Source organism: Eptesicus fuscus, chromosome 8 (assembly GCF_027574615.1).
Source record: "Eptesicus fuscus isolate TK198812 chromosome 8, DD_ASM_mEF_20220401, whole genome shotgun sequence".
NCBI lineage: Eukaryota > Metazoa > Chordata > Mammalia > Chiroptera > Vespertilionidae > Eptesicus > Eptesicus fuscus.
In genome coordinates this window covers 83,489,697-83,514,773 of record NC_072480.1, presented here as the reverse complement: position 1 = coordinate 83,514,773, position 25,077 = coordinate 83,489,697, and the positions used below count along the sequence as shown (strand labels likewise).

Sequence of the window (25,077 nt, the reverse complement as noted above, 5' to 3'; positions counted from 1 at the left end):
CTTTTTCTCATCTTCTCAATAGCAACTACTAGAAGTAATTTAAATTCTTCTATTATATATTATATTTAGCATCTATTTATGTACTTATGAGTAATATTTATGCATTGCTTTATAACATAAAAATTTACAAAAATAAAATCCTACAGTGTATATCTTTCTGTAACCATTTTTTCTCATGCAACATAAATTGAAATATATCCATGTTAGTAGATAGATCAATGTTTCCTTTGTACTGCAATATAGTATTCTATTCTGTGAATATATCTTATTTGATTTATTAGTTCTAATCTTAGTAGATGACTATACTGATTTTAATTTTTCTCTAGAAAGCATCTAGAACATGGGTTCATGTCCTGGTGGAAATTTTTATAAGTCTCTAATTATTAATAAGCATTGGGGGCAATTGTTAGTTAACAAATGCTCTTTGCTAGGCTGAAACCTTTAAATCATGAGTGAACTCCAAAGGAAGAGATGTTCAAGGAAGTGGATGTCATTGACGCAATGTCTCTCTGACTGAACAGGACTAGAATGAAATCATCTTAGAAATTTCCTCTCTACCCTCTGAAAAACACACCAGAGTATGAGTGCACTTCCTTTTGGATACATATTTTAGTGTCTTAGAACACTAGAGTTGGGAAATTTCTCATAGCATTTGACCTAAAATCCTACTGCAGTAATTGAAGCCCCATTGCCTCTTGCTTTCTATAGAAGTAATGAGGGCCAGCTACTTCCCTCTACTCTTCTCCCCTTCTGTGACCTTATGCTGCTTTGCAGTTCTTTTCTCCTTTTAGCAGTGTGAGTCTAGTCTCTTTAACCTTACTCCTAGGATGTCTTCCCCTAGGGCATTTGTGTAGTTGTAATCAAGGCTTTATCAGATGGATCTATATCTTGCTTAGTTTGTAGGACTTAAACCTATTTAATAAAACCCTAATATGCAAATCGACCGAATGGCGGAACAACTGGAGGAACAACCAGAGAAACGACCGGTCACTATGACATGCAATGACCACCAGGAGGCAGACTCTCAACGCAGGACCTGCTCCTCCGTTGAGCGTCTGCCCCCCTGCCCCCCCCCCCCCCGCAGAGGGAGGTGACTGGCAGTGGCGGCAGGGGGTGGGGCCAGCCAGCAGTTGGTGCCAGGTCGCTAGCCAAGGCAGGTGCTAGCAAGGGGCGGTTCCCCCCCTCCACGATCCCCTTGCCCGCTGGTCACCCCACAGATCGGCCCTGATGGCTGGCCAGGCCTAGGGACCCTACCCTATACTAGTATATTGGGAACAGTCTCTTAGATTTCAAAATTAAAACCTGGCAAGGCTACTCTACCACTGAAAAAACAGGATGACGCAGCAATGACATGCATGGACTCTGGCTTGCACATTTTGTGGTCAGCCCTGATTCTGACACTTACAACTATGTGACAAAGCCAATTACTTAACTTTTCTCTGCTTCAGTTTTCCCACCCATAAGATGGGGAAAATGGTACTACTGTCTCAGAAGGATCATGTTATATACTACTTTTTATAATCAGGGCAAAAAATGTAGCTGCCCATACAACAGTAAGATGCCTTTCACCTGTATGAAAAGTATGGTCACTGGTGCATGCAGCGTCCCGGATTGCAAGAGGGTGTCCAACTGCTGGTTTAGGCCTGATAACCTCATCGGGCCTAAACTGGCAGTCGGACATCCCCCGGGGGTGCAGGCCAGGCATGAATTTCATGCACTGGGCCTCTAGTATATATAAGGGCTGACAGAACTACCTCACAGTTTTTATATATGACTTTCTATATTTATACTTATGTATAAATATAAATACATCTGTCCCTTTATTTAGAACATATATATTGTGTCCCTTCTGCTTAGCAGCCTTATGTGTTTATAGCACACATGCACACATACTCATGCACCAATAGTCCTGGATGGCTGGATTGTATGTGTTTAGCATGTGGCCTATTAGGTTGTACAGTTATGCCTTCTGCTATGTTGTATAAAGCCAGTTTTCACTATTTAGGCATTTATTGAATTGATAAAGAAAGGGGGGGATTATTTAGATTATACCCAAAAATATGTAAAGAATGTTTAAAGCAGGATTATGTTCAATAGCAAAGCAAAAGAAAACAAAGTTAACCTAAATTGCTATTGACAGAAGAATGGATAAGTAAATCATGATATATTCACCCAATAGAATTTTGCAGCGATATTCAACCTTTTTCATCTCATGGCACACATAAACTAATTACTAGAATTCTGCAGCACGTCAAAAAATACATTGTTTTTTGCCAGTCTGACAAAAAAATAGGTATAATTTTTATTCATTCATAGCAGATGGCTATCATTGTGTTGGCTGTTGTCATTGTTTGATTTTACAATCTAAGGGAAAAGAGGTCAGTGCCCCTGACTAAATAGTCAGGTATCACATGTTTTAAAATTCTTGCAGCACAGTAGTTGAAAATAGCTGGGATACTGCAATGAAAATGCATGAACTCTCACCACATGCATTGGCAAGGATGAATTTTAAAAACATTGTTGAATGCAAAAAAAAAAAAATCAGAAGAATAGGAATAGCTAATAAATACATTAAAAGAGGCTCAACACCATTAGCCATTAGGAAAATACAAATCAAAACCAAAATGGGATACTACTTAACTCTCAATAGGATAGCTGTAATATGAAAGAAAAAATAAGTGTTAAAGAGGATGTGGAGAAATTTAAACATTTATACATTGTTGGTGGGAATACAAAATTATTTACCCACTGTGAAAAAGAGTTGGCTGTTTTTAAAAGAGTTAAGCATATAGTTATCATATGACCCACTGTTTTCACTCCAAGATATATACATATATATATAGTAGAGGCCTGGTGCATGAAAATTCATGCACTGGAGTGGGGGTCCCTCAGCCTGGCCTTCCCCCTCTCACAGTCTGGGAGCCCTCAGGGGCAGGAGGCAACCCGGCAATCAGGGAAAGGCAATGCTCCCATCACACCTCTACTGTTGCCACTGCCAGCAGAGCAAGCCTTGGCTTGCCCTGGTTACCTGAGCCTCGGGCGGCCATGGGTGGCTGGGCAGCCCCGTCTGGGGGCGGGCCTGACCAAGCCACATGCTTGCCGCCCCAGAAGGGCTGAGGGGACTGGGCACCATCATCTCGTGGCTATGGGCGCAGCCATCTTTGAGGGCATGGCAATAAATTAGCATATTCCCTCCTATTGGCTGTGGACGCTGCCATCTTTGTGAGGGCATGATGGTCAATTAGCATATTCCCTCTTTATTAGATAGCATATACAGAAGAAAGGAAAACATATGTCTACACAAACATGTTCACAAATATCCAAAGCAAAGTTATTCACAATAGTGAAAATGGCCCAAATATCTATCAACTGAAGAGTGGATAAACAAACAATATATATCCCATCCAATGGGATATTATTTAACTAGTAGCCCTGCGCACGAATCCGTGTGCCAGTAGCTCACTGCCGCCCTCCAGTAGGACTCCACCTGCTGCACCGCCCTCCTGTAGCTCCCTCCTCCCTCCACTCTCCCATATAGCTTGCTGCCCTGCCCCCTCCTGTAGCTCGCTACCCCACCCTCCTGCTGATCTGTGATCCGGTCGTTACGCAGTCAGTTGTTATGCTTCACGGTATAACGACTATTTGCATATTACATCTTTATTATATAGGATGTGTCTGCCTGGTGTGGCCCAGTTGTTGAGCATTGTCCCATGCACCAGGAGGTCACCATTTCCATTCTTGGTCAGTGCACATGCTTGGGTTGCATGCTCATTCCCCAGTAGGGGGCGTTCAGGTGGCAGCCAATCAATGTTTCTCCTCAATGTTTCTCTCTCTCTCCCTCTCTCTTCCTCTCTCTGAAGACAATTAAAAAAAAAACAAAAACGTAAGCACTGAGCTATCCTACAACATAGGTGAACCCTGAAAACATGCTAAATGAAAGGAGCCAGTTCCAAATAATTACATACTTTATTATTTCATTTACATAAAATGTCCAGAATAGGCAAATTCATAGAAACAGAAAGTAGATGAATGGTTTCCAGTGGCTGTAGTCAGGAAAGGAGGAATAACTGCAGTGGGTACAGAATTTCTTTTTGGGGCTGATGAAAATATTCTCAACTTAGACTTAGTGATGGGTATACACTCTGAGAATGTCTTTTTTTTTTTTTTTTAATCTTGTTACTTTTTATTATGTCTTTATTTTATTTTTTAATTTTATTAAATTTTATTGGGGTGATATTGGTCAACATGAACATATAGGTTTCATGTTTGGATTTATAAGTTACAAAATCTGTATATGAGATGACAGGAGACGATTTGCTTTTGGGTGGTGGGCATGGTGCTATGTACAGATTCTGTAAATATCTTAAAACTATCAAATTGTACAACTTAAGTGGGTGAATTTTAAGGTAGGGGAATTATATCTCAAGATTTTTTAAAAAGTAATCAGGAATGAATGCACTCTTACAATTTTTTGTAAAGTTCAGAAACAATCATTTAAATGTTTTCTAGGGTTGCATACCCATATTAAAAAAAACAAACATTAAGGAGGTATAGAATTAAGAGCAGAAGAAGGAGAAGGAGAAGGAGAAGGAGAAGGAGAAGGAGAAGGAGAAGGAGAAGGAGAAGGAGAAGGAGAAGGAGAAGGAGAAGGAGAAGGAGAAGAAACAGCATAGAGTGGTGGTTGTTACCACTGAGTTTCTGAAAGGGGATCATATCAGAGAGAATCACAGAGCAATGGTGTTGAAAATGTTTTATTTAGTTGAGTGATGTGTTTCTTTTATTTTTTTCCTGATGTTTGTTACATAATTATTTTAATCAATGCTTATTACTAAAATATTACCTGCATCAAATACTTATAATAAAAATCTGAATGCAGCCTTCTCTACCTTTTGAAGGTAATAGTACTAGTGGAACAATGTGTGTTTATACTATTCCTGATTCTTTGTTTTGTGTGTGTGTGTGTTTGTTTGTGTGTGTGTTTGTGTGTGTGGTTTTTGTGTGTGTTTGTGTGTTTGTGTGTGTGTGTGTTTTGGCCTTATCAAGACAAGGCCACCAAAAATTTTGGTTGCCTCCCCCCCAAAAAAAAAATTGGGAGAGAGAGAGATTATGATTCTTGGGAGACACTACTAGGGAGGGACAAAGGGTGACATCCATTAGAGATAGTCTGTTGCTTAGCCAGTACGTGAATGTGTTTTGGGTTGTACAAATCTTAATTGTTCTGTATTAGAAAATGGAGGGAATGCAACATTTTTTCTGAAAGTAAGGTCTTTGGTTTGGTTTTTGGTTTGTTCTTTAAGAGTAATTAAGCAGAAGACGAATAGGTAAGGGTGAGAGAAAAATGACAAAACTGAATGGTGGAGTGGACCTATGACTTTTGTGGAAATGACTGTCTGATACCCAATTTATCCTAAAATTTAAATGCCTCCCAGCTCTGGGGGCATTAAAATAATCCTGTTATCCAACTAAGATATGAGTAAATTGAACATTAATTTTTATTATTTGTTCTTTTTCTATTGAGGTATAATTGACATAATATTATATTAGTTCCAGGTGTGCACCCTAATGATTCAATATTTGTGTATATTGTGAAATAATTACAATAAATCTAGTTAACATCCATCACCACATATTGTTACAAATATTTTTGTGATGAGAACTTTTCACATTTTCAATACAGTATCATTAACTGCAGTCACTATGACTTATTTTACAACTGGAGTTTGTACCTTTCAACCCACTTAACTCATTTATCCCACCCCTCAACCCTTGCCTAGGCCACCACCAATCTGTTCTCAGTATCTATTAGCTCTGGGTTTTAAACTTGTTTTATTTTATGTTTTAGATTCCACATGCAAGTGAAAAAATATGGTATTTGTATTTCTATCTGATTTATTTCACTTAGCATAATGTCTTCAAGCTCCATCCATGTTGTCACAATGGCAAGATTTCATTTTTTATGGCTGAAAAATATTCCATTGTGCATGTAAGTGTGTGTGTGTGTGTGTGTGTGTGTGTGTGGTAAATAATGCTTCAATGAACATACAAGTGCAGATATGTTAGTGTTTTCATTTTCTTGAGATAAATACCCAGAAGTTGAATTGCTGGATCATATGGTAGTTTTATTTTTAACTTTTTGAGGACTCTTCAGACTGTTTATCAGTGGCTGCTCCAATTTATAAGTGCAACAACAATGCACAAAGGTTCCCTTTTCTCCACCCTCACCAACACTTGTTTTTTTCTTGTCTTATTGTTAATGGCCATTCTTACAGGTATGAGGCAATGTCTCATTGTGGTTTTGATTTGCATTTCCAGGAAAATTAGTAATGTTGAGCACCTTTTCATGTATCCATTGGCTACCTGTCTTCTTTGGAAAACTGTCTATTCAGATCCTCTGCCCATTTTTTTAAAACATGATTGTTTGTGTTTTTTGCTTTTGAATTATATGAGTTCTTTATTTTAGATATTAGCCCCTTATCAGATATATGATTTGCAAATATTTTTTCCCATTTGGTAGGTTGTCCTTTCATTTTTGTTGATGATTTTCTTTGCTGTGCACATGGGTTTGGTTTTTGTTTTGTTTTGTGTGTTTTTTTAAAGAAATCATGGAAACAGACCAAGTTTTAAGATTGGTAGTTGTGTCACAGAAGAGGAACAGCAGCCATGACATAAAAAGTTAGTTGATAAAATGACCTAATTTATAGAAAGAGAAAAAAACAGGAACTAAGAAATACAGAGATTTAGAGCACTTGATCCAAATGCTGTGATTTCCAACACTATTAATTGTTTGGTTGGTGAGAATTCCATTTTAAACCTGATACGAATCTAATAAAATAGTATAATCCTGGGTTACAAGATGATTCTTCCATCTAAAACATCTCTATTGACTTCTTTAATGTGTCTTCCTGTTTTTATATGCCCACTCTTCAGTACTGTAAAGTTACATGATATTTTAAGCAGCTGCTCTGAGGTGGTTACACACTTATCTAAATTGGGTCTCATCAGCACCTTAATGAACAAACTCTCTATAACCCAGCCTTAATCAAAATGTTTTTAAAAATTAGAGCAGTGATCAGCTATCAGGCTCTCTGTGCTTCTCAGATATTAAACTTCAGATCCCTTGAGGAACAATTCACATTATTATTTGAGCATCCAAAGTCGTAGGTTGAAGGACATCACGTTCCCCACCCACTCAAGCACTGCACGCAACACCCCCCCCCAACTCATCCTAGTATCCTCCTAGAATATCTTCTAATTCTAAAAATTAACCTTTAAAGATGTTTATTTTGCTCTTAGACTATTCTTAGAATAGATTTTGTGATAATGCTTTAGATGACTGGGGTCTTACTTAGATGTCTAAAATCAGATTTCAGGAATCACTTTTCTAATCAGGTGTGCACCCCCTTGGCAGTAATCTGATCCAAACTCAATTCTCCTTGTCTTTGATGAGCTCTCATGTGGAGCCAAATCTAAATTCCCTCAAAGAGAGATGGTTCACTTGCCCTTTCTCTGATCAGTGGAGCCCTCACAGAACTCCGAGAGCTTGTGTAGATGATTACAATGAGCTCTGTGATTTCAACCAGTTCCTAAAACGCCTTTGGATATATTTATCTTGCAAACTGTTTATGCAAAAAGAGGAAGTTTAATCTAGCAGGAAAGAAAAGTTTAAGGCAACTTTGGGTTTAAATGTCAGATTTTTTTTTTTACTTGAATCTCAGTATTATATGTATTGAGGTCTTTCTAGTCCCCTAATGCTGACTCTGTCATGAACTCATTGGGTATGCCTAGACAACTTGGGTTCTATGATTGGCACTTTTCTTGTTTGTAAACTATACATTAAATGGGATGATTTGTACATTAACCTGCAAAGCTTCCGAAGATAGATTTGAACCACTCTGACCCTTTCTCCTTTTACAAGAACCCAATGTCCATCTAATCTTTGTCTTAAGCACATTTTTATTTCAAAACACAGCATTATATTGACTTTTACCCTTGCTCTGAAACTTGCTTGTAGAGACCTGGTTAACAGTATTTACCAATTAATGATTATCTTTGCTTACTTACCCACTTAACATAGTAAAGTATATTAAGCGGATCTAGACGTATTTCCTTCTTCAACTGATTTTAATGATTTAAGACCCATTTTTACTCATAATCACAATAGCATTGTGATTGGCTTATCAAGAACATTGATTCACAATTTAAAAAGCAACTATGGAGAGATACTGCTCTAGCAGATAATTTTCAAAAAAATGATAGATCTGATTATTCACTTGAAGAGTCACATGATAAAATCCTTTTGGAGTTTCATCACAACTTAAAATTCCCTTAGAACCTCTGAAATTATGAATGCGGCCTTTTGACTCTGCTTTTCTGCCCAATTAAGACAAAAAAAGTTAATGTGTTACTTCAAAGGTATTTAGTCGTAGTAAAATCCAGTTCAGCTATTAAAAAAGAAAATCCTCTTTTCTCCTCTTGCCCTAGAGTGTTCATAAAGAACCTATGTTATTCTGTATGTGTCCCAAATATAACTGGCACAATTATCTTCATATTTGGCTCATTAAGCATTGCATTCTTCTGTGACTCGCTGCCATGTGACAGTGGCCCCGCCGTGAAACAGTTCCCTGAGAAACAAAGGGAAAAAGCATGATTCTGTTCTAGTAGTTTCCTTTTAAGTCCATTGCTGTCAATTGATCACATTGCTTTGATGTATAATTAATCTAAGTGAAGTCTAGTCTTCTCCATTTGCTAATAGGAAACCCATAATGTGCACTAGTGACAAGCCCAGGCCTTCACCCAACCCAGGGTCCACATTTATCTTGAAGGTTTGTATTGTCCTCTGCAGGCATAGGGAGCAGCACATTCTTCAGAATGTGGCTCCAGGAGTCCTTGGACACTGGGGTTATAATAAGAGCGGGAACTCGCCTCATCCATCTTACCTGGTTCTGTTGAACGCAGATGCGGCCTCAGAAGCATTGTGCTTTGGAAGCCAAGCAAATTCCTAGATCTAGGGCCTCCTGAGTTGTTGTGGCTATCATAGTTGCATGTGGAATTAGGGTGGGGGGGGATTACAGACAGAAGGTAATGGAAAACAAGTGAGTTCTTTGTTTTTATGCTATCTTATCATTTTAAGTTCTACAGCATTATTTCCAAGAACTTGAACTGTTGAGAAATGAAGTAATAACTTTTTTTCCTATATGAAGAAACTCTATTTTCAGCCATCCAGGAAAAGGGAATTAAACAGGAAGGGTAAATGCTTGTCCCGAATACACTGCTTGTCCCTGCATACTTGAGACCCCTCCTCCCCAATTTTTTTCAAATGACATGTGAATAACCAGTTTGCTCCAGTGGGTGTTGCATATTGATATATCTGATCTTTCAATACCCTCTATGCCTGCCTCTGTTCCAGCCACATGGCCAGGCACACTGGCCTTCTCCTGACCCTGTCATGTGTGAATGAGTAAATGATTCCTAGTGTTCATTATGGTTCAAAGTAGGGTGCGTTTTCACTTCTGCTTTCATCACATTTTATTATAGGTTTTTCTCTGTAATGTGAAATCACCTGGAAAAAAATTCAAAATTTTAAAAACCTTATCAACTGCACTCTGAGACATTAAATAGTAAACAGTTGTAGAATTTTTGGTTACTTTTTTTCTCTTTGTTTGGAACTGAGACTTTTAGGATCTTCCCATATCCTTTGCCTTAAGGACCTCCAAAGCTAGTCCCTTGTCTTGCCAGTGGCATTATATAGAGCTGCTGAACAAGTAAGTATTGTTTTGCCTTTTAATCCCTTGTAGGTGATAATAATCATTGTATTGCAGAGAATTTTTCCCAAAAGGTGGGCAACTCCAATCAGGTTTACTGTGACTTTTGCAATCAACTGGTCATTTTTATAGTATACACTAGAGGCCCGATGCATGAAATTCGTGCAAGAGTAGGCCTTCCTTCCCCCGGCTGCCAACACCAGCTTCCCTCTGGCACCCGGGACCAGGGTTTCCCTCTGGCTGCTGGCAGGATCCCGGGACCCGGACTTACCTCGGCCGCTGGCAGGCACTCTAGACCTGGGATTCCCTCGAATTCTCGGCTTCATCTGGAAGGTCTTCCGGAAGGACGTCCAGTCTAATTAGCATATTACGCTTTTATTATTGTAGATATTTAGAAATTCAGTGGAAAAAATCATTTCTAAGCCTCAGTTTGCTCATTCAGTTTTCCATCATTGGAATTGTATTATGGGGATGAAATGGCAATACAGCACAAACTAGTATCTAGTGTTTTTTCCCACAATGAGCAATTTGTAATGTCATGCTTGTCAGCTTTCTTTTGCCACTGTTGCACTTTGTGGACACTGTCTTAATACTGATTTTTTAATGTCTTGACATTGTTATGTTGTCTTTAGCTATAGGTACTAAGTATGCTTTTTGTCTCCTTTGCAGTTGTTGATGTTAAATTCTAACCCTCGCTATAAACATCCCCATTGGTCTCCTGTTTGTGAGCCCTTGGATTAATGGTTCTAGATTTCCCTAAAGATCAATTCTAAATAAGCATATTCACTCATATACTCATGACTTAGATGTATCTGACACTATCTGAAAAGTATATAGCCCCATTTTTTGTTGTTGTTAATCCTCACCCAAAGATATTTTCCCATTGATTTTTAGAGAGAGTAGAAGGGAGAGAGAGAGAGAGAGACAGAGAGAGAGACACATCAATGTGAGAGAGACACATCAATTGGTTGCCTCCCACATGAGCCCTGTCCAGGGCCAGGGATGGAGTCTGCAACCAAGATATGTGCCCTTGACCAGGAATCGAACCCAAGACCCTTCAGTTGTGGGCCGACGCTCTATCCACTGAGCCAAACCAGCTAAGCCATATAGTCCCATTTTTAAGTAAGAACACCAGAAAATATTTTCTTCCTGGGATTTTGAAATGCCATTGTTTCTCTAATTTTATATTTGAAATGGCCAAAGAAACTGTATTTGACTAGGAGAGCACTGTAGACAAAATTGTTTTAATGTATATTAGGGCTACAAAAAAATAACAACTATTCTTAGCAATAGGAGGAAAAAGATGATAGTATAATCATATACACATCCATTCTTTCCTCTCCTTTTCTATCTCCATTTAACTAAAAAAGAAAATGTTGATCCTGTCTGGACTCTTTGCCCTGAAAGTCACCTCTAGGTTAGGAAATGTTTCATTTCTTTTAGGGCACATTGACCCATTTGATTGATGGTTTAATATCTTCCCCCAAAGTACCAACTAATGTTGGTTGTTTCTTTTAATTTCAAAACCTGTTCAGTAGTAACACAGGTCATTTCCCATCTCCTGACCCACACCCTAGATGCCAACAAAATTAAGTGCTTGCTGTAAGCCATAGATACCTGCAAGCAATCAACCCATGGATGGCAAATAGCAAACTGAAATGGCCTAACTATATGCATGTGATTGTCTGATTCATATTCATTTATACATGGAGGTAGGATGCTGAGACAGCTAAATAATTAAATCACATAATGTAATTAAACGGGCTCTATTAGAGTACTCTCTCCCCCCACCCATTCTTCTTGCTGACAGAATTCATACCAGGCTTCACCCCAGTGCAATTATGCTGAATAGTTAATACTAAGCAACTCAAGTATGTGGTAAGCTTTTTTTGTTGCTGCTGCTTTTTTTTTTTTCCTTCCAAGTTCCATAAGTCACATGCCAGACTTTCAAGGTACAACTTCAGGTCTTCAAATGATATGCATAGAGCACTTTACCAAACACATTACAGCAAAAGACCAGTGGCCTTAACCCTCCAAGAACACCCAAGTCTCCAAAATTGGTCCCTGGGCTATGACCTTAGATATTGCTTCGTAAAGAAAAAGGAGATACTTTTTCAGGCCTTGCTTGAAGTGCCGCTGAGTAGCCTGGGCTCTTGCTCTAGCAATTTCTTCCTCACAAAACAATTTATAGGATGCAAATCTACCTCTGTTTATCCTTCACCTGTCCATCCATTCCTTAATATTCCTTTAATAATTCATAGTAAAATCCGAACAATCATTTCTATTAAATAATGATTGCCTCTTTCATGTCATATAATATCCTAGTAAATTTATATTTATCTACTTGAAGGTACACAGTAGCCCCATGGTACTATATTGTTCTCTTTCTACATGGGGTAGAATGGAGCATGAGGTAGGTTAGATATTTTGAAGGTAATATAACTAATTAATCAGAAAGCCTGGATTTGGGTCTAGTACTAACTCCAAAACCCACATTTGTTCCTTTGCATCAGGCTGCCTCTTGATAAAATATATCATGGGGAATGATATTTTGTGCTTCCAATACAACTTAGTATAAATCTGTTTCTGACAGTGTCTAGCATCTTCTCTAAGGAAAATGAGGAAATTAAGCCCCTTCTATTTTATGGGTTCCACCTCTTTATCAGATGACTGTCAATTCAAATCAGGACACAACTTCTATTACTGACCACTACTGCCATGAGGTGTATGATCAGTCTTTACTAAGTACCACATCCCAGCAGGCTCAACTAACTAATTCTGTAAATTAGAAAAAATAACACAGGAATTAAAGAACTTCATATAAGCATCATCCTCATATCAACAACTTAGGTGATTTCTAGAAGGACTTTGTTCTGGAAAGAAAATCATTTCTTTAAGAAATTGAAGAGAAATCCTGTTCCTTTTTCTTTGCTTTATGATTCTTCCACATAAAATACTGATATTTTTAGAAAATGTAATTTTTTTCCTGCATAAGGCATTTTTTTTAATCTAGAGCTAACCATTTGAGTCAATATTCTGTTGCCTTTGGAATAGTGAAACAGATTTCTTGATTACTATTACTCCAAATGGCTGAAGAATGAAGGAATTAATTGATTGGAAGAAATAACATAAAAAGTAAGGAGTTATTGATATTTTTAAGCACTTGATACTTAAACATTGGAATCTATACATTCAAGTTACATTTTACTTTTAGAGATAGTACAGCTACCTACACTCATCTTAAAACACTATAAAAAAATCAAAATGGTAAAAATACGAATATGCAATTTATAAAAAATAAATTAGTTAATAAACATGTTTTAATATTTAACTTTGCTGGTAGCAGAGATGTATATAGAAAACAATTACTATTTACTTTTACCAATAAATTAACAAATATCCTCAAAATATTCTGTTTAATGCTGGTGAGGATGAGAAAAATTGGTAAATGGGTGGCTGTGCCAGTTTTCAAAGTCCATTTGAAAATTACTTTATCCATACATTGTATGTACTTAAGACATATTTATTGCAAAGGTAATGGTCACAAAGTTTCATTTATCTGATTGTTTATTTAGAGTTTCATTTCCTTTGCCTCATGGAACCTAGAGTCTAGAGGAAGGTACACTGACATACATGAATAATTATGTAGTAGGACAAAGTATTATGGAAGGACAAAGAAGGGGAATGCCACCTAGAATTCTTGATGTTACAGTGGGGCTTCACATGTGTCAACTAAGCTAAACCTGCAGGATGAGAATGGGCTTTAGGCAACAGAGGGGGGATTAGTACTCTAGGCAGAAGGAAAAGCATGGGTGCAGGTCCTTGCAAAGAGTATTGGATCCCAGAAAGATTTGAGAGACAGTCCCTATAGCCTCCTGGTGGTGAGGAGATTAGGTATGAAGCTAGAGATGTAAGCATGGACCAAATCATGAAAAAGCCATATCAAATAGGGTTTATCCAAATAATTAAAGGGTTTTAAGACAAAATGACATTCGAATGTTCGAATGTGCGTTTTGGAAAGCTCATACTGCTCATAGTGTATAGAATGATTGAAGGAAGGCAGGCAAGAGTGATGGAGAAGATAGTTAAGGCCAATCATAGTAATTTAGGGAAATGATGGTGCTGACCAGGGTAGTTGGCATGAAGAGCAATTACTGAATTTGGGAGATATTTAGGACACAGAACCAGTAGGGCTTAGTGTTGAATTGGATGTAGGGGCTGAGCAGGGAAAGGGTAGGTGGTACCCAGGTTGTAGCATGGGGAGCTCAGTGGATATTAGGGCCATTCTTTGATTTAGGGAATCTAGGCCAAAGAATGAGTCTAAGGTGCTAAGCAATAAGTACTGTTTTAGGCAGAAGTTTGAAGGATGGGTGGGGACATTTAGGCGAGAACATTTAGAGACCATTTAATGTACAGATTTGAAGCTCCAGGGAGAGAGCGTCAAATAACTGTGCTGAAGTTATAAACCCAGGTAAAATTAGGGTACATTTGATAAGTGGAGAGTCATAATAGCAATGTAAAGCCAACATTTTAAAATAACTAAATGTTAAATAGTAAAGAAATGGCAAGATAAAAACTGACAATTCTACTGTCAATAATTAAGAATCAGTTTAATTAAAAATGAATAATACCATGAAAAAATGACATAACATCTAATGAACATATATGTACCCTATATACAGAAAGCCAAAATATTAAATATAAATCTGAAAAAGAAAGATATGAGAATGATATGTACCAAATTATTAATACTACTAGAGGCCCAGTGCACAAATTCATGTACCTTGAAAGGAACTTTGGGCTGCAAGACTGCAATAGGCACAGGGGCGGGTCTCAGCCCCTCCTCCATGCCCCCGCCTGGCCCCTCCTGCCACCGCCCCTGGTGCAGTCTGCCTGCAGCCCCCCTCCTGCTGCCCCCATGCGCTGACAGCGCAGGCCCCACTCGCACTGGCTGAAGACTTGGAGTGACTGGGGCCGGTGCCAGCAGCTGGTGTGAGTAGCAGCTGCTGCCCCTGATCACCCCTTAGGTGATCAGGGCCAGCAGCCACTGCTTGCACCTGCTGATGGTGCTGAACAATCAGGACCGGTGCCGGGCACCGGCAGCGGGTGTGAGAGGTGGCTGCTGGCCCTGATCTCCCCTCAGGAGCAGGGGGAGGTGGAGAAGTCCTGAGGGGTGATTGGGGCCGGCAGGGGGCTGGCGCCAGCAGCAGGTGCAAGCTCCGGGCAAGACTGCGGTGTGTGGGAGCAAAGAATTTTCAGTAACCACCAAAGGTTCACCCCAATGGCAGCGACCAGCACCCCGCCTTTGTCTGGCGTTCTGCTCACCTGCTTCACCATCCCGCCACAGCCAATGCCCGCCATGTTCCACACACGCCCCCTGGTGGTCAGCGCACATCATAGAGACCAGTTGTTTGATGGTTCTGGTTGTTCCACCATTCAGTCTATTTGCATTTTAGCCTTTTATTATATAGGATTGGTCTTTGGAAATTGGGTGACAGTAGATAACAATTTATATATATACATATATATGTGTGTGTTTATAAACAAATATATATATATGTATGTATATATATATATACATACAGATATATATATATATATATATATATATACATAAAATTGGTGCTTTTTCTAAAACTTAGCATTTTATAATAAGCCATCATTTTCAATAGAAAATACATCATGAAATGTTAAAGACTATTATTGTTCATTTTACTTGATTACTAGAATGTTTGCAAGTTACAAGGCTATCATGAAAGAGATTTTACAAGATTGTTTTCTGGGTAAAATTTCTCAATATACAATAATAGAAAATTCAGTTGTAAATTTAATCTTTGGTGTTTCACTCAAACAAAAGCAGCATAGAATAATGGAGAAAATACTATTCTAGATGTCAATAGAGAGACTTTAACTAAGCCTGCTCCATAGACCTCTTAGGCAAGCTGTTTAACCTGTGAGGGCCCAGATGGCTTCTAAGATAAGAGAGTTGGCTCAGATTTTATCTATGATAAACTCCCAGTCTATTTTGCCTGAGTCCAGATCACATACAACAAATCCAATCAAACTTGTTCCAGTCAAATCGAGCCACATTCACATTTTGGGATATGAAAATAAATGGTCACAATCTGAGCTCTTAAAATGTGCCCTGACATCTAATAGAGATGTATACATTTCAAGGGGAATTTAGTGTTTATTCCTCATGCTTTTGTTTCCCCCCTTTTGTTTCTTCTTTTTGTCATAAAAAAGATTGAAAGTCCCTGCTGTATTAGTGTGCGGAACATAAACCACAAAGCTCTTCCTGAAAGGTAATTTTCCAAGGATGAAAAATAGGAGAATGGTGTTTGATTGTTTGGTTTTCTGTCATTCAATGTTGTATTAAAACAACCATTTTTCCATAACTATGAATGGCCTCACTCTTGAAAACTGTCACTTACAAATGAAAGGCGATAACAGTGTGAAAGCAAAACCTTTCCCAAACCCCACAAGGTTTTTAGATGAATTTAAAAACTAGTCAGAGGTACACATTCATATACAAATGTATCCATTGTTGGGGGGAGATTAAGAAACAATTTATAAACAATTTATAATCTCATCCACTATTTTCAGTAAAATAGTACTCTTTTTTTTTTACATCTTAAAATAAGTATGTTTTCTAAATCTTATAACCTAATTCTTTACATATTTTCCCTAGGGAAATATTTATTTAGTTTTTCCCTGATTTATAAATTTTAGTACTCTAGAAGTTAGATACCAGGAAGTAAAACCTACAAGTTGCCATAGTTTAGAGAGTATTATATGTTTTCATTGGAATAGGGAATTGTGTGTATATTTTTCCCGATTCTAAGTGCTTATTTTAGAACACATTTAAAGATATAGAAAAAGCAAAACACTTAATAAAAATTTAAATCATCAATAATCCCAGGATGCATAGAAAACTATTGGGCTAAATTTGGCCTCTTCATAGTTTCTTTGGAGAAGCTGTTATGGGACAGCAGCCTCGTGCTGAATCTGATTGTATGCTGCTCCTTTCCATTAAGGGACAAGGCCTGCCATAGGAACTGGCTTAGACCCAATTGTTACAACTCAGTTTTGTGCATGACTCAAGCAGGAGCTAAAATGGTGGTTGCAATTTAAAAACTAAACCCAAACAAAAAACTTCCCCTGTGACCCTGGGAGCTATGTCACCTGTGTCACTGCGGTGGAAAGAATCCCTGTGCTATCTGTTTAAGGACCAGCTTGGTTCCTCCCTCATTCCAAGTATACACACACAATCCCTTTAAACTGGCCTTAGGGCTCATGCTGCAAACTAAGAGAGCTCTCTGTCTATAATTCGGTGGTTACTTGGTGCCTACATCTCAGAAAGCCCTTCGTGAAAAGCACATAGAAGGAGAGATGTTGAAACTCAATAGGGCCAATGGTTTAGTACAAATCTTAAACTCTTTTACTCTAATGAAGGTAATATTTACCTCTACCTAAATTCTATTCCGAATGCTCATGCCACATGTGGGCACCTGCCATGACCCGGGTTAGAGTGCCCTCTCCTATTAGTTCTCCTGTTCAGCTCATATCCAAACCCTGCTGGGATTTAATCTTCCCTGAGATGCCTGCCTCAACCTTCCCAAGGAACGTTGGGATCTGGTTCGTTCTCTCTCTCTCTCTCTCTCTCTCTCTCTCTCTCTCTCTCTCTCTCTCTCTCTCTCTCTCCCTCTCCCTCTCTCTCTCTCTCTCCCTCTCTCTCTCCTTCCCGCCTCCTCTGCCCCCCTCTCTCCTGTGCTGCTGTGGCACTTGGTGTATACTTCCAGTGTGCTGTTGGATGTTTGTCCTTGTTCTTTAATTATTTGTCTAGTTTTACTCCATGAGCTCCCTGAGGAAATTAACTATGTCTGAGTGACCTTTGAATCCAGAGCACCTAGAACTGCCTAACCTTAGTAGGCATGCACACATATGTCAAATACAAAGAACTGAATATATTAAAGTACATTGTGGTAATTTGGAGAAATAATTAATGTGCTTTTATAAGCTCTACTGAAATCTGGAGTTTCTTGTTTGATGAACTAAGAATAGATCTTCAGATTTCTTTGACTGTGTTGTAAGTATTTACCATCTTACACTCTGCAGAATTTAAGATCTGCTCAATGGAACAATATCTTAGGCTCACAGTATATAAGATCTATACAGGTGAGGTGAACTATGCAAATGCAGTGATATAAAACATTTTTATTTCTATTAGAGGTTGGGAAGAAGGCAGAATAGTTTCTGAGTTCAAAAAAAGGAACTTTTATTGGGGCCTGGGGAAAGAGTCTGTGTTTCATAAATTACATTAAATATTTGGTATGTAAAATTCTGGCTGTTATTCTGCATTAAATGGGTACAATGCATCCCCCATCTAATTAAGTAACCATATGGAGACAAGTCACATTTACATAAACAAAAGCAGAGAACCCAGCTCCACTGCATTGTCTTAGATTATGTAACTTGGTTTCCCTATCAAGGCTTTCTACTCTGACTTGCATATATTGCTGTGGGGCAATATGCTCACAGACATTGAGTAGAATTTAAAGAGCTATTTCTAAGGTGTCTTGCTTCATCTAAATATTGCAGTGAGGGGTGTTCTGGAATACTACGAAATTGCCTGACTGCCTACCTATCAAAGCCAGTAGTTTCAGATCTGTCCAACAGGAAATACATTGTGTATCATCACATTGTTTTATAGGATGACCATGTGTCTGGTGTATGGTGTACCATTCACTACACATTTATTGAATAAATAAATGCTTCACAGCATGTTTTCAGAGATTTTACTAAAAGAATTTTACTAACATATATTTAGATAGTAAATAGTAAGTAAATGTTATAAACCAACAGTTTATCTCATAAGACCTCTGGTGTGAAAATAATAGTAATCAGAAAATTGAAATATAAATATTAGAATAATAATTTTGGAAATGGAAATTATAGAGATCATAATTATAATTATTTTCTTAGTTTATTCTTATTTATCCAGGCAGTGATGCTGATGGTGGTAACATTTTACCATATACTATTTTTAACATATATTATCTTACTTTAACATCACAAAATACTAATAAATCTTAATTGCCCATTTTTATGAATGAGAAAATGGAACCTCAGAATTAAGTTACTCACTCAAGGTTGCAGAGTTAACCCAGACTGTAGGTTATTTGATTCTAAAGTTCTTTTGTTTCACCAGATGTAGTCTTTGTTTATAATAGGACTTTGGAACAAATAATAATATTCTGTACTAGTGAGAAGACAAGCGTACGTTGGAAATAGAAAAGAAAAATGAAATGTATTTCAAAGTACTCTTGGAAAAAAAGTATAAAAATAATTTAGAATTTCTCAAAATCTGGTGAAACTCAACTTTATCTCTACTCTTACCCCATGGAGTACCAGCACAGCTCACCAGGGTTTTATAAATTCCAGTTTGGAATGACTGTGGCTTCCAGGGTTCCCAATCCCATTACAGATTTAACAGATCAAATGGTCACATGTTGGGAGTTTTTTGGTTAAACATAATGGAATAACAATGCCTGGTCCTAGTCCCTTCATCTTGCTGAGGTTTGCTGTCTACTGTTATACTCCTTGTATTTTAATTGGCGTTTTAGCAGTTAAATATTTCCACATAAAAGGAGATGAAACTATTTCCAAATGAAACACAGACAAATCCTTCTCATTATTTTATTCTCAAACAACATTTATTCTTTGACTTTTTGTCTGCTTCCGACTTCAGTGAGGATGCCTAGTCAGTTGAATATAATTAGTTGAGTTCTTGCTGTGCTGTTCTCTCAAAAATATTTATTTTTCAACATCTTCTCTGCATGTGTCCGTAACACACCCATCCTGACCTGGAATTGCAGTCTAGCTGACAGGATATCTGAACAATCTTTAAGATGACTATCCACACACATAGCACATCATTTTATATCATCCTTTGGTTTTATGAACTGCATGCTATTGCCATAAGCCAGGCACTAAATTACAGTATCAGGCTTCTAAGAGTCCATTCTTCTAAACTGAAATTGAATTGTGAGGTTGCTGGAGTCAGAGACTTGTGTTCAAATTCTCAGTCCCCATTTAGCTGTATGATCTTAGATGAAACACATCATTGAAGCATTTCCTCCAATGCAAAATGGGACATTCCCTGTACCCACCTCAGAGACTTGCTGTGAAGCTGAAATGGTTTAATCTATATACAAGGCTTATTACCATAAACTGCAATCACTCAATAAATGGCAGCTTTGATTTTTACTTTCTGCTAACAGAGTTTCCACATTTTTTTAGCTTACCAAAATTCTTTCTTTTAATTAAGTGAAGTTTGGAGCTCTGGGTTTAAGAAGCAAGATCTAGTTGTATCAATAAGTGATGTTTTCTGCAAAAACAAGAGAAAATCTGACTATTAGTAGTTTAAAAAATTGAGAATTAAAACAAAATTGTTCTGCCCTGGTCAGGTGGTTCAGTTGGTTGGAACATCATCCCATATACCAAAAGGTTGCAGGTTCGATTCCCAGTCAGGGCACTTAAAGGAGGCAACCAATCAATGTTTCTCACATTGATTTCTGCCTGTCTTCCAGCCCTTCTTCTCTTCCCTCTCCTTCTCCCTCCCTCCTTTCCTCTCTCTCTAAAATCAATAAAAACATATCCTCAGGTGAAGATTTAAAAATAAAATTATCAGGAGGTGGATTCCTTGTGGCTGGTGTTCGTTGAGCCCTTCAGTGTTGTCAGAGCTGGTACATCTGTGCCCCTCATAATCTTTCCCAGTTAAGGGCAGGAACAAAAGACAGAAGGGTCAGGAAAATAAAAGCTTTCTCAGAAACTTGTGTTTATGACTTATTTGCTAGATCAGTGCTCGGTAACCATTCCTACCTGCAAAATGAAAGTGAATCTGTGACTTTTCCAGTCTCTGCTATAAAAGTGATATGGGAGAAGGCAGTGGGCTGGGCCAGTCACCAACATTTTTCACACCAGCTTTAAAACTTTTATCTGAATTATAAAGCAGTGGCAACTGTAGGAGATTACAAGTAAATTTACCTGGAAGCCAAAAAGTTTCCGTGCAGTCTTCCACAAGCCGTGTATTAATGTTTCACTCCCCACTCCTCCTGTAAAGAACAGGATCTGTCAGCAACCAAGCCCCATAAAAGTTCCCACTTAAGTTTCTGCCCTTTCGCTAGGTGACTGCCCTGAGAATTTCCCGAATAGTTCCGTTCTAAACCACTAGGTGGGGCTGAACATGAGAGACTAGGGAGGAAGGTGACTCAGCGCCCTGGGTAAGGAAGGACAGCCTGCTGGAAAATTCCAGACTTCTTGCTGCGAAGAAGCCACCTGAAAGGCAGGGCATTGCAGGATCTGGAGCCTGAGCCCAGTGAGAAACTTGGGGGAGAGATAGGGGAATAGGGAACCTTGTCAGGTAAACATCACTCCCAACACTTCCCTATGCGAAGCAAAAAAAAAAAAAAAGGAAAATATATCATACTTCTTTCTACTTTCATATTTATGTCATTTCTTTGTTGGAAGGATGCAAATAAATGGTAAGACGTGTACAAATGTATACCTGCGATCTCTCACTTTCCCAATGCCACCCTAATACATTTATTTTCTTTTTTTGTTTCTTGTTTGCATGGGTCCTGGCCCTTTTCCTACTTATAAGTGATTTTGACATAGCTTCAATAATAAAGATATAATGTTGCATTCTGCCTTTAAATTTTTTTCTCCTTTGAATATTAAGATTGATTGATTCTTAATGAAAGTCCTTGAGGTAGCCTGCCGACTTTTCCATTCCATTCTCCTGTTCTGTTTCAGATGAAGGCTGACTTGTTACTTTATCTACAGGGCATTTATTAAAGTAGCAGGAGGGCAACCTAATTGCTTTCAGATCTCTCTGTGTTTTTGTGAATCAGATGGTTAAAACTTGATTTATCTGATTATCTAGTGTCTTTATTTGTCGTTTTATTTATGCTGGGTAAATGTGGTCTCACTATTTGCTAAGAGATTGTTCTGTATGATCCCTGCCCCCCCATTTCAGCAGTTATGTTAGACATCCATGCATTGTTACAAGTTCAGCAAAAATGCATCATTCAAAATGTGTCCTGGTGGCTGTCCTCTGAGGCTACCATAGGGTTTAGTACATTATCAGTGACCATTTTCTGCACCAGTGAATTACTTTGGACAGAGCTGGAGTCCCTGATGAGTGTGAGCTGTTCGATGCCCATATAAAATCTTTTAATACCTTTGTCATTTTCTCTAATGCATTGATTTATAAAAGCCTGAGGGGATTTGGTATTTATTGAGGAGGGAAATTGGCATGAACAGTCAGCAACAAAATGAATTAATATATGATATGTTTTATGAAGTCCATTGTAAATATAATTTAAAACATTTTTTAAAAACACTCTCAGATTTTATCCTGAAACCCATCTTATTCCATGTATTATATACATATTTTATTTTTTGAGTCACTTTATTGTACTTTTATGACACACTATTTGCTCTCTTACTATTTAGAGAGTATTTGCTTTATGGTGATTTTTTGGTACTTCCAATTACTTACACATGAGTAAACTTTTCTATTACAAATGTATTTTAAAGCTTATAGCATCTTAAATTATTATTTTCCCCCTTAAGTTGATGTATTTTTTGGAAAAAATCATTTGGAGAATCATACTATTTTTATGTTTAATTTATTGTAGTGGCACAAATAGTGCTTGTGTGTGCCTATTGGCAAGGATCCTTTTTTATAACTGTTCCTTTATTTTCTTTCTTGCACAAAAAATATAACTATAGGCAGCCATGCCTCTGTGTGCCCCCATTCTTTTGACATTTGAGAATGCCCCCTTAAAAAGTTCTTAAGACAGTACTCCTAATACTATGAATTATGTTTGCCTTTGACAATGCTTACTGATTTACATTGTTTTTTGTGTGTTTGTTTTTTTATGGTAGAGAGTATGTTTTATCACATTGATGATGGTGGATGATTTACAGTGTTGACATCGGTGTGAATGAGAGGTTCTGTTTGTTCATAATCACACCTAAAGCATACAGAAAGTCAGAGTAGGTCACAGGGTGGACCCTGTCTCCTAGGTTCTCTTCTGAGGAACCGGGTGGTTCTTCCAGTGGTTTTGCTAGGTTATTTTTCCCAGCTTCAGCCTAAGACTGGTTTGCTTTGAATGGAAATTACTCTTTCCAGGGCCTTATTGATGTTGGTATTGGAATCCTTGCGCTTGCGTTCTTTGTTCTTTCTCATTGGAAGGCACAGATCTCATTCCCTTGGTCATCTCACATTGCTCAGCAGTCACCACTTTCTTCCTTGACTTTCAGGTAGTTTTCTTGGACTTAGGTCCTTGCTAAATGTAATGGATAGGCAACGAAGTCACATCTGGGCTCCTGCTTTTCCCCCTTAATATTGCTTCACTCTACTCATCAGTTCCCTCGATTTAGGGGAAAATCATATCTATGTCTTCCTTTTGAACAAATGTAATTATAAGTCCTCAACTAAAAGTGCATAGCTACTTTAGTGATTTGTTTTAGTTCTTAGCCTTGAAAGTGGGATTCATAGTAAATAGGGAAGGAGTGCTGGGGATGGAGAATGATGGCCAATGACAGGCAGAACAGCATGCATTCATTTTAGCAAGTATAGTTAAGTTGGTGAGTATTTGGAAGAAACCCTATCCAAGTAGGATAACAGACAACCTCCGAAGTTTCATAGGCAAGGAAAGTGGACAATTTGGAGTCTTCTAGATATGTCTTATGACTGAGCATCCTCCATCAACATAACCATTATTCACACTGATTGTGGGAGAACAAAATCTATTTTCATCATTATTTTATTGTTCACTTTGAGGTAACCACTCACCAGACTGGATCTTTTTTAGTTAATTTCCTCTCTCTCTCTCTCTCTCTCTCTCTCTCTCTCTCTCTCTCTCTCTCTCTCTTTCCATCACCATTTATCCCCTCTATGCCCACTTTCACCCCCACTCCACCCCCACCCCCACCATCATCACACTGTTGTCCATGTCCATGAGTTCTCTCTTTTTCTTCTTTTTTTCTCAATCCCTCTATCCCTCATTCCCCTCCCTCCCTTAACCAGAGCTGTCTGCCTACTCTCTATAAGTCTGTCTCTATTTTGGTTGGTAGTTCTTTGAATTCCACATATGAATGAAATAATATGGTACTTATCTTTCTCTGACTTAGTATCATGTTCTCCAGGTTGTAAAGGATAAAAGCTGTGGTACATTTACATAATGGAATACTACTCTGCTTTAAAAAATCAGACTGAATCTTAAGAACCAGCCTCTCACTACACTGAAGTTTATCTCAGTTCTCTCAGCAAAGACATGTGGATTTAAAGCTATAGTAAGAGAGGGACTCCTATTCATTATTCTCACTTGTCCAGCAACACTGAAAGATAATTTATGTACACAGGGCTTATAAGCATGCTGCATTAATATGATGCAAAGTTTTTCAGCAAAGACTCTTAGAACTGGTGTGGGCTGTGCTTTGTTTCCTGATGTATGTGCTGCCTATGCAGGCTCTGTTCTAATGTCCTCTTCAATTTCGCAGGCACTGACAATGGGGAAGTCCTCCCTGAATCCATCCCATCAGCTCCAGGGACACTGCCTCATTTCATAGAGGAGCCAGACGATGCTTATATCATCAAGAGCAATCCCATTGCACTGAGATGCAAAGCAAGGCCAGCCATGCAAATATTCTTCAAATGCAATGGCGAGTGGGTCCATCAAAATGAACATGTCTCTGAGGAGAGTCTGGATGAGAGTTCAGGTAAGAATGTGAAGCAATCAGAAGAATCCATGATAGCTCTTCAGGTCCTCACATTGTTATATGGCTGGGGAAAACTGTGTAAGCCACCCACCATTGTCTTTATTGAATAAGGTGCAATCCTATCTTTAAATGACTCCACAGCTCCCTGCTGGTCTACTCCAGTATGGTACAGGGGCATTGCCTTTCCCTGTTCTGTATAACTTTGATGCCTAATTTTGCATGGAAGTTAATATTCTCACTGGAAATGAAGTTAGGCAGTCCCTGTTTTCATTTTTGAATTTTAAATATTTTAAGACAAATCTTCCACCAAACAAATGCCTTTTTAAAGCAGCATAATTTCAGTTTCTTTAATCTTTCCTCCTAGATATTATTCTTGCATACTTCCTTCTCCACAGTTGGTGGTTTCTGAGTGTTCTTTAAGCTCTTTCGATTACTGTGTAATGACAAAGTCCAAAGTAGATTGCCAAATTTGAATGGGATTTCCAGTGTAAAAGAAGTTTAGGACTGTTTTTCTTTATTGGTT

The 25,077-nt window shown here is 38.2% G+C and overlaps 1 protein-coding gene across 1 annotated transcript in view; it reads left to right on the top strand.

The window, feature by feature from the left end:
* UNC5D (unc-5 netrin receptor D) overlaps positions 1-25,077 on the top strand; it is a 502,716-nt gene that overhangs the window by 252,996 nt on the left and 224,643 nt on the right. Inside the window, exon 2 of the mRNA XM_008146184.3 lies at positions 24,336-24,554. Coding sequence (XP_008144406.1) covers positions 24,336-24,554 — 219 coding nt within the window. The remainder of the gene's footprint in view (positions 1-24,335; positions 24,555-25,077) is intronic.